Below are 10,988 nucleotides of genomic sequence, written 5' to 3'. Positions count from 1 at the left end.
ATGAATAGTAGTAAACTAATTATTTTTTTTGTATTTATACATTCTTGGAAAGGTGTCTATGATAGACTTAATACTATTTTAACTAATAAAATAGCCAAACGAGACTATTGTGTTATTGTAAATAATAAGCGATATTTGAAAGTAGAATTTAAGTTTTTGAGTATACACGAATTAAATGCAAAATTAGAGATAGAATTTTTCCCATGGAATGAGAGTAAGAGTCTTGAAGACATAAATATTAATTGTAGAGGCAAGTCTGTTGAAACTATTGTTAAAGAATTTGAAGAAGTATTATTGCTTGAATATGAAAAAATTCTAGCGGACTCAATAATTTTAGTATATAACTCAAATTTTTATGTAGTAGATCCAATATACAAAAAAATTATTAATTATTTAAAAGAAGAAAATGCCAAAAGAACAGAATTGAGCATGTGTTCTAAGATTTTTTATGATATTATTGATGATCACTATTGTCTGTGGGATAGAATAGTAGGTAGAATAAAAATTGATTTTAGGTTTTATAACGGAGATCCTAAAGATTTTAGAATACCACTTACAATAGTTGAAAGAAACGATGAGTGTTATTTAAATATCAGCATTTATTTAGATGATGTTTATTACTTTTTTGAATTAAATTTGAAAGAACTCAAAGAAGAGACATTTTTTAACAGAGTTGAATTAAAGTCATCGGATACTAATGAAACTAACAAGGTAATTAGTAAAAAATTCCATGATTTATACAGGTTTATTATCCTAGAGGGATTAAGTTTAAATTATAAAAAACATATCATATCTTTCGACATTGATAATATTGAACTATATAATTTGAATTTTGTAATCTCAATCAATAATAATAGTATTCAGATTACACATAACTTGGGAAAATTTGTTTACAATTTAGATAATAATTCTACCAAGGTTGACAATGAAAACATCATTGAAAAAAAAACCTTGGAGGAATTTAAAGAACTTTTTATTAAGATTCGGCTTATAGATTTTAAATACGATAGTGTTGAATTGTTTTTTAGATTAATCGAAAATAAAAACAAAATAGAATTGTTGTTAGACAGAATTATAAGTAATTCAAAGAATCCTTTATGCATTATTTGTGCACATCTTATGCTAATTCAAAAATTAATAGATAGAAATGAGTTTAACAAAATGTTGGGCGTGGACAAACTTAACGGGGAAAGAAAAATACAGATTATTGAAATAATTCTGAGAAATTTGATACTGCGCGTAGATATATTATTTACATATTTCATAAAAATTTGTTTGTTTTTAGAGGCTGAAAGGTACATCAACGAAAATGATGATTTGAATGATTCAATATTCAATACTTTAAAACAAATAGGAATATTAGTTAAACTCAAAGAAAACATAGAAAAAAAAGTCTCTATAAATGAAGTTCAATTACCCCACAATAAAAATATAATCGATATAGTAAAAATTTATCGAAATTTCGAGAAGCTTCATTTTAAAGATATTAAAATCCTCAGGAAACAGATTTTGATTCGTATCTTAGAAATATCGATTTTGTTTACAGGACTTGAAAAAACTAAGTGTGAAATAAATTCTTATCAATCAATTACGCATAAAGATACTGTTATCAATACTCTTGGATTTGACATAAATGAAGTAAATATTAATAACGAGGCAATAAGAAAAAAACTAGCATCAAACTCACAAGAGGACGCCGAAAAAAAATACAGGAAATATTTTTACCAAATAAAATGTTCGCTAGAAAACAACTCCGAGAAAAATATATCTAAAGAAGAATTAAAATATAATTTTGAAAAAATTCTTAAACTTAAGTTAAGTGTAGCGCTAAATGAAATAATGACTGATGCATTAAATATAAAAGTAGACCATTTATATGATCAAGAAGTAAAATTTGAATTTTTAAATAAACTACTTGAACGTATAAAGATAGCCATAAAAAATTTATACGAACATGATAGCATGATAATAGATCTAGTGATAATGATAAATAATCGTGATGAAAACATAATAAATGAACTTTACAATGAGATAGTAGAAAAAATAGGCATAAAACTATTGACTAATATTGAAAAAAATGTAAGAATATGTTGTAGGCGCGAATTATTGCAGGTTTTAAAAATTGCATTTGAAAGTTTTTTTACGACTGAATTAAATATAAAATTTAAATACGAAAAGTATATTAACCAAATAATAAAAGTATTGAGCGAAGAGGAAATCTTAGAATTTTTTGCGGAAGTAAAGGATAATTTTCATGACGATCTGGTGAAAATTTACGTAAATCAAGATGATAAAATTTTTAATTAAAGAATTATTTATTAATATAAATAAAAAGTCCTATTTCAACTTCAAGTTGTGTTTCTTTTTGATTGATAAAAATTTGTATTTTTTATTTTAATAAACTATTTTTTTTAAATGTAAGCTAATAATTTGAAGTATCATAGTATGGTATAAAATAAGCCATTTATAGTAATCATTTTTTTCTATTTATAAAAAGCTAGTTCTAAGTATCATCAAATCATTAGACAGCATACATTTGAATGCCTCCTAGGACTACTTTAAAAGGCTATTATTATCAAGAAAAAATGAAAGCCCACATTGAATTAAAAAATTTCATGATGGTTAAAATCTAATAAATGCCATAATGGTTCGAAATATCAATTTTTTTACTTTTATTTATAAATATTCGGAATTCTAGTATTTGTGTTTAATTATATTATTACTGTGCATATATTATTGAGGATGAAATAATATAGATCAAAAAATCCTCTTATTAATGTATTTTCTTTTATGATCTATAACTTATATTGTATCACATTCGTGTATACAAATTCAATTTTCATTTAAAACATATATCATGGAATATATTAAAATAAATTAACACAATATATCATAGCTATTATCACAAAAAAAAATATGACATAAAATTTTTTTGAAAAACATAATATTTAATTTACGAACGTGTATGTTAAATTTTAATTTTTTTATTGCGCTAATTTAAATCCGATTTTAAATTCTCTACAAAATTTGTCGAAAATGCCACAAATTAGATCCAAAAGAAGCTAAATCTTAAAGCATGATTTATCATTATTGGGATTGACAGATAGGGATCTCACTACCTCTTGTATTAAATATAGTGCAGGAATATTCATATCTCAAGGACTTTGTTTTTAAGTTTTTTCGTATGATTTTTTGATGTATAAAACGTTAAAAAATACTACCCGTAAAGCTTTATATTTTGTAACTTATTGTGAATTTTTCGTAAAACATAATCGTTAGCTTTATAATATCATTATGAATGATAGTTATTCAATTTCGTTGCCTCTACGTTTTTTACTTTTTATATTTTATGTTTAATTCCAATAATAGTAATCCTTGAGTTTCTTCGTACATTTTTGAATAGCCTAAATTCCTTTCTTAACAGTATTAACCGCATGTCGGATTGACACAGTTAGTCTTAAAAGTCATTATAATACATCTTAAGAAAAAATGCTTCTGCTTTAGTCTTTAAAGCGTTACGAGTAAATACCGTATTTAATATATATACACTTTTTCTACACTATATTTAATTTTTAAAACAAATTATTTATAATATTAGAGGTACAATAATTCCTCTATTGCTGATATGTTATTTTGTTTCAAAATAAAACAATTAATATAATATACAGCTACGTAAGCATCATTCATGTAAGAAGACAAAAAAATTACAAAAACTAAGAAATAAATATTCCTGAAAAGAAAAACACATGTTTACGCGGGTAGGGAACTCGTCTATGCAATCATCATGCGTCTAAAAAAGCTTTTTATTTCTTTTTTCTTTCAATCAGGCCAGTAGATTTTTTGTTACTTTAAGTAAACAAAATATATGCTATATATTAGATAAGCCTTGGCAGATCAAACTAGAAATTTTTTGCATACTATTTATCGTAATATATTTTTTGTGGAGCTGGGATCCGAAAGACCCCCCCCTCTGAGGGTGTTCACTTTATTTTTTCGAACCCCAAAATTGAAGTGCAAAATAAAGGAGGAGCAAAGAAGAGACAAAAATTACTAAGCACTTATGACATTAAAAATAACAAATAAATATATGCTTGTATACAAAAATTAATTTTAAATGTAGTTATAATAATCATTTGAAGTATTGTGTCTTTTTCGCCCTTCTTATTTTTTCAATTTTTTTTAATTGTTGGTTTATTATGAAAGTAGATTTTTGAAGAAAATCTACTTTAATAATAAATCAACAATTAAAATTATAAATATTATTTATATAAGAAAATATAAATAAATGTTCAACGATCTATACAGATTGTTAAATCAAAAAATTTAATTTAAATATGTTAAGTTATTTAGAATTATATAGTTTTATGGTTATATTCTTTTTTTAAATATAATTTCGTATACGAATATATATTTATTTGGTATTTTTACTGTTTATAGATGCAAGTAATTTGAGTACTAATGATTGCTTCTCCTTTATTTTGCACTTCGTTTTTGGGGTTCAAAATAATAAAGTGAACACCCTCAGAGGAGAGCGTTTTGGTTCCCAATTCCAATAAATCAGAAGGGTAAAAAATGCTTATCAATGAATATGAATGTACAAACTTAAATTAAAATATAATTATGTACATAAAAATGTGTTTAATTCTTATTTTTAATATCATAAGTGCTTAGTAATTTTTGTCTCTTCTTTGCTCCTCCCTTATTTTGCACTTCAATTTTGGGGTTCGAAAAAATAAAGTGAACACCCTCAGAGGGGGGGGTTTATTGGTCCGTTTAGCCTTTTTTGTTATATGGGGCTTTGAATCGTAATAGTGCCACGTTTGAATCGTTATAGTGCCATGATGAATTTTTATAGTGCTATGTTTAAATTTCTATAGTGCTATAAAATTTAAATTTTTAAAATAAAGTAACAAAATTATTAAATAAAGGATACTCTCGCTCCTGCTTTTTCTAACAAGCCTATCTTATTTTTGCCTCCTTATTCTCCGCAATTAAATCCCATCGAAGAATTCTTTTCAGTTCTCGAGCAAGATTTTCATCTTTTCATTCTTCAAATAGTTTAATTGGAGCAAGTCATGATAATGTTTTGAGTTTAGATTATAGCTGCATATGTCCTGTGTATTTAATAAATATGATAGGCTGATTATAAAAGGCAAAAGCGAGAGAAGACTTTATTCAATAAACTTGTTTATTAATTTTAACAATTTAAATTTTATGACAATATAGAAATTCAAACATGGCACTATAACGATTCAAACCCCTGTAAAAATGAAAATTTTTAAATGAAGAATAAATTTCTCAAAAAAGTAAAAGACTGAGTAGTAATAATTCTATATTAAATCAAATGCTATACTTTAATTTAAGATTTCGAATAGTAGACATAAATTAATATGCTCACAGTTATAATTTGTGATATTTTTTATTATTTGAATAATATGGCGTTGTAAAATAGTTTGCATGTGTAATATTAATAATTTCTATTTATGTATGTTTTTAAATGGCACTTAAAGGTTGTAAACTACATTTTTAATTTGCAAATGTTAAAAAGAATTCTAATTTTTGTTTTAAAATATTGTGGCATATCTAAAAAAAACCGCCGGCGTGAAAATCAATATAAACATTAAAAAATCACAATTATGTAAATTTAAAAAATTATATTAAAAACTGGCAGTTGAAAGTTATAGAATCTTACAAAAATACATCAGTAACACATGAAGATATAACATGCTTAAATTCTACTATGAGCCCCTCAAGATATATAAATACATGAAAATTTTATTTATAGCTAGATCTAAGAATGCCAAGCTAATAAACGTAAAAGACATATAATACTTATCAAACGCCAAAAAAACAATTAGATTTTATTTAAAATATTTTATTAATGAATGCTACTAAAAAGCGTTTCTTTTACTAATATAATTAAGTATTTTCTTGTACTTTTCTTAAATTTTCTAATTGTATAATTTCGCATCTATTCTATCATTGATATGGTATTAGGAATTTTATTATATTTTAAAGGCATTTTAGATTTAACAACTCTTAAAAGAAGTAAAGTATCTTTAAGGTAATCCTATGCAACAAAAGACGCGAATAAAAACAAACACGAATTTTAGATAAACAACGCCTTAAAAATATCAACATACAACCAATGATTTAGTTTTGTGTTAAAATAAAAAACAAACCAAATAGAGGTATTAAAATTACGTGCTTCCATTGAGTGGCTTTATATTTTTTTAATCCAATTAATTGTACAAAATGGATAAAAAATTTACACAGTAATCTAAAACAATAAATAATGCATTTCTATTGGGCACGAAACTTTTAAATTTTTTTCTTGTTTCTTTAACTTGCAAACGTTAATAAATTTGAAGACATATGCCTAAAGAGAATCGAGTATAAATTTTTATATTTATATTGTGTACAAATTTAAATCTATGTCACGGCCATTTACCATTGAAATGCAACTAATTAAAAGAATTATTTATTGAAGGTCCAATTTGATTTTTTTTCTTCAGTTTACCTCCACTGCCGCGCATCATATCTGGTCACACCACCTTCTAGCTGCTTCTATTATGTTCTTAGTTTTAGATACCTCCTCGGCGAATCTCTCCCGGTCCTCAAAGGAGATGTTCTCTAGCGTCTTAAAAAAACTAATATTTGAATTAATATATATACTCGATTGAAAAAAAAAATTTATTCAATAAAATAATGTAAAAGCATTGTCAAATGAAATATAAGGCCAAATAAATGTTATACAAACAAATGACAGTGTAATCGTCGTAGAAAAATATATAATTATGGAGGACACTATTCTGATTAAAAACAAAGTTTGTTGATAATCTGCTCAGAAAATATATTGTGTAAAATATTTTTGCTTAAATGTAACTACACATAAAACAAGTGGTAAAATGTTACCGTAGACAGAGTACATATTGAACTAGACTTAAATGGCCTTGACTTAATTATGTCTCATTTAATTTAGTTCTTTTAATTTTTCGGAATTTTTAAGTAGCTAAGTTTACTTTGCACATTTAAACATATACTACAGCTGGAAACGAACATAAAAATATGAGTAAAGTTCGATTATAGTTTCAAAAGAAGCAAACAAAGTTTACAACTAATTTAGCCATAAAATCAATATAAAAGTGAAAATCAGACTATAATCTTGCAAATAAGATGGAGATGATAAATAATTAATTCTTTTTATATCTTCCTTTTTTTTCTCTAACGTTAAGATCGAGCAGTTAAAAATTTTACATAATAAAGAATATTAGTAAGAATGATAAATTGTTATTTTAATTTTGTTATATAAATGTATATTTTTAAATACAGTTTGTTTCTTTTTGTATATAAAACAAACAAATTATTTTTTAAAAGTATAAATAATTTTTTTTTAGCATAAATTTAGTTTATTCTTCTTCATCAGTCTTAGCTGCTTTCTTCTTTTGACTCTTAGTTATTTTAGTATTATTAGACCATGAGTAAGGAGTCAATTCTATAAAAGCTTCTTCTTCTGCTTTTACTACATAGTTTGGTCTCTTGATTACTACTCCTTGTATACTGATCTGTCCCTTGGTGATTAACCATCTTGAATGATGAACTGACTTGGCCAATCCTGAAGAGTAAACTTTGTATTGTAAAGTTCTCTCTAAGTAACTGTCAATGGTCAAGTCTAAGATACTGTTAAGACCATTAAGGATTTCTTCTTTAGAAGTCAAGTCGATACCATTGAGAATACCAGCAGTGCATAATTTGTCTAAGAGATTCCTTGAGTTTATGCTGATGTCTTCTACTTTATTGGAAGTTAAGAGTAGACGGGCTTCTTTCTTGTCATTGGAGAAGTTTTTCTCTACAAGTCTAAGTTCATGTTTATTTTTTAGCCCAAATTTGCCGACTATTTGCATTTCTTTTATAAGTCTGTCCTTTTCAAAAGGATTACGGGGCTTGTGGACTAATCTTTTGGAAAATTGGTTGGCCATTTAGGGGATAAAAAAAATTAAGAAAGAAAGCACACTTAAAAAAACAAAAAAATATTTGAGCACACAATTTTATAAAATATGAAATTTATTCTCTGGGTTTAATATTTATGATATTGTCTCCTCTAATAATTACATGTCTGTAGTTCCCATCATCTATGACTACATTCATGAAAGCATCATGTCCTTTTAAAATCCCTTCATATTTCTTATCTTGACTGGTCTGCACTGAGATATTTTTATTTAATAATTTATTTAAATTTGGAATGTCTCTGGATTTCATCCCTAAGGAAGAAAAATAAATTATTTAAAGACCACAATAAAAGAAGAATTATTTTATTTAAATTTGATTTTTAAGAAGTTGAATTAATTATATAATTAACAAACAATTTTTATTAAAAAAGATTTAATTTTACAAAAGCCGAATCTATTTTATAAAATTTACTCTTTAAAATAATGTCATTTTCTTGTTTTTTTATTTTTTAAAATTTTCCCCCCTAAAATGTCTGCAGGTGGTTACAGAAGAAAAACTCGTCAACTTTTAAAACAACCCTTTCGTAAACACGGCACACCAGGATTAAGCGTATACCTAGCCACTTACAGAATAGGCGACTACGTAACTATCAGTATAAACCCATCTATCCACAAAGGCATGCCTTTTAAATATTACCATGGCAGAACTGGTAGAGTCTTCACTGTTAACCCTAAATCAGTAGGAGTTGTTTTACATAAAAAAGTAAACGGAAGATTGTCAGTTAAAACAATCTTCGTCAGGGTAGAACACTTGAAGAAATATAAAGGAAGAGACGCATTTTTGGAGAGAGTTAATAAAAATAACGAGATATTGAAAGAAGCAAGAGAAAAGGGAATTAAGCCTGAATATATTAGACAGAAAGAAGAAGGGCCAAGAGATGAATTTATACTCAATTTAGATGAGAATAAACCAGTCAAAGTAGGATATGAGCCATTTATTAAAGTTTATTAATTTAAATATTTTATAATATTCATAATTTAATATTATTTCTAAAAAGCATTCATAGTTAAATATTATTTTATTTATGCTATAATAATCTTAATAGACATAAGCTTATTAAAAATAATTCTTTATATGTTTAGTAAATCAATGCATTTCTAATAAACAGACTTGTTACCAATTACTTCTTAAAAAAATTTAAAGTTAATTCTAAAGTATTATGAGTTTGTTTGTTTTTACAAACAAATTACAAAAAAAAACTATTTAAGCGCTCATTTTTCAATTTTTTACATGATTTTATTAACCCATGAATTATCCATTAGAAATGAAATATTTTTTTAATGATGACAGGGACGACAAAGAATTAATAATTAAAGATTCTCCTGAAGATTTTATAGTACAAGAGATTTTTAGTGATGGATATGTATGTGGTGTTGAACCAATTATCAATTTGGAGAGGTATATTAAATCAATAAGGATGCTCATATATTTATATAAAGAAGAGAGAACAGAAGAAGAAATTGAAGAATGGATTCGCCAATATGAAAATAAATATATGAAAAAGCCGAATGATAATCCAAAAGACAATATACACACTGACACGAGCCAGCTGAACGGCAAGAAATTTAATACCAACAAAGTGCACAATACAAATGAAGACATTAATACAAATGAAGAGTACAATGCAAATCACATTTCAACTGAAATGCACGATATAAACAAAGTCTACAATACAAATGACAATACGTATATTATAGAAGATCATATAAAAAGTCTTAAATCAGAATATGAAAATTTAAAGTTTACTCCTCTTAATATCAAGTCTAAAGATCTAAGAACTAAAATTCATAAAGAGTTAAATTTTAATTTATCAGTCACTACAAAAACAATAGACGACAAATTAATCATCAAGAAATCCTTGTCTAATACTTACAACTTTACTCTAAAGAAAGTCATGATGAACACAGTAGACGCCTGCAAGATGATAGAGAGAAATCTCGGCACATCTGTGTCTTTTGCAGGTAATAAAGACAAGAAGGCAGTGACATATCAAAAAGTCAGCTGTAAGTGCAATATTAACACTCTCCTGGATTTCGCATATGAGTACACAGACTGCACACAGGAAGATCTCAAGAATATTAAGATATACAAATTTATAGAAGGCATAGAAATAAATGAAGAAGAATTACAAGTCTACAATGACGAGGAAGAAACTAAAAGACACAAATCTACTTATAATCATTCTGGTATAGGAATATACGATATAACAAGAGGCCACTCTATAAAATTAGGAGATTTAAAAGGCAACAAATTTACGATCAGAATAAAAAATAGAACAAGTTTGAAATATAAAAATATTGAAAATGGATTTATAAATTATTACGGGGAGCAGAGATTCGGCAAGGCCGGGAATAACCACGCAGTCGGGGAGAAAATACTCAATAAGGAGTATAAAGAGGCAATAGACTTGATATTGAGAAATAGTAAGGGGTATCAAGATTTTATAGAAGGAAATTACGAGGAATGCCTCAAGAAATGTGATAATATGGAGAGATATTTCTTCAAGAATTTGATAAATCAGAAAGAAATGAATTATAAGAAGATTATATTTGGAATGAGAAGAGAAATAAGAATGATATATTTACATTCTTATCAGAGTTATTTATTTAATAAAGAAGTGAATGAATTAATCAAGACCAAACAAAGTGTATTTGAACAAAATGTAATTGAACAAAGTATAAAGGAATGTGACGAAGAACAAAGTGTGACTGAGCAAAGTACAAAAGAAAATAAAAAGGCAGAACAAAGTTTACAAGGTTGTGAAATTGACCTATTGAAAGATACACTCGAGTTACGAAAAATGAATGATAAACTCCTTAAGGGAGGAATAAGGAAGATCTTCGAGAAGGGGCGAAATGTCACAGGCTGGCAGGATGGCCCGGACTTCGTGATCAGTTTTGAGTTAAATTCTTCTTGTTATGCCACTATGGCACTAAGGGAATTATAAGGGATGTCTTTATTTTTTTGTTATTTGTTTA

The 10,988-nt window shown here is 26.3% G+C and overlaps 4 protein-coding genes across 4 annotated transcripts; 3 read left to right on the top strand and 1 right to left on the bottom strand.

The window, feature by feature from the left end:
* Positions 1 to 2,307, top strand: VNE69_05176 (uncharacterized protein; the record flags this gene model as incomplete). The annotated part of the gene is made up of 1 exon (XM_065473660.1): positions 1 to 2,307. The coding sequence occupies one exon, from the start codon at positions 1 to 3 to the stop codon at positions 2,305 to 2,307; it is 2,307 nt and encodes a 768-aa protein (XP_065329732.1).
* A 5,102-nt stretch (positions 2,308 to 7,409) lies between these two features.
* VNE69_05175 (ribosomal protein uS4) lies at positions 7,410 to 7,979 on the bottom strand (the record flags this gene model as incomplete). Its single annotated transcript, XM_065473659.1, has 1 exon — positions 7,410 to 7,979. One exon carries the CDS (start codon positions 7,977 to 7,979, stop codon positions 7,410 to 7,412), a length of 570 nt encoding a protein of 189 aa, XP_065329731.1.
* A 499-nt stretch (positions 7,980 to 8,478) lies between these two features.
* On the top strand, positions 8,479 to 8,961 carry VNE69_05174 (ribosomal protein eL21; the record flags this gene model as incomplete). Its single annotated transcript, XM_065473658.1, has 1 exon — positions 8,479 to 8,961. One exon carries the CDS (start codon positions 8,479 to 8,481, stop codon positions 8,959 to 8,961), a length of 483 nt encoding a protein of 160 aa, XP_065329730.1.
* Positions 8,962 to 9,256: 295 nt separating this feature from the next.
* VNE69_05173 (tRNA pseudouridylate synthase D (truD)) lies at positions 9,257 to 10,957 on the top strand (the record flags this gene model as incomplete). Its single annotated transcript, XM_065473657.1, has 1 exon — positions 9,257 to 10,957. One exon carries the CDS (start codon positions 9,257 to 9,259, stop codon positions 10,955 to 10,957), a length of 1,701 nt encoding a protein of 566 aa, XP_065329729.1.
* Between the last annotated feature and the right edge of the window lie 31 nt (positions 10,958 to 10,988).

Source organism: Vairimorpha necatrix, chromosome 5, assembly GCF_036630325.1.
Source record: "Vairimorpha necatrix chromosome 5, complete sequence".
NCBI classification, from domain to species: domain Eukaryota; kingdom Fungi; phylum Microsporidia; family Nosematidae; genus Vairimorpha; species Vairimorpha necatrix.
This window is presented reverse-complemented; position numbering and strand designations above follow the sequence as displayed.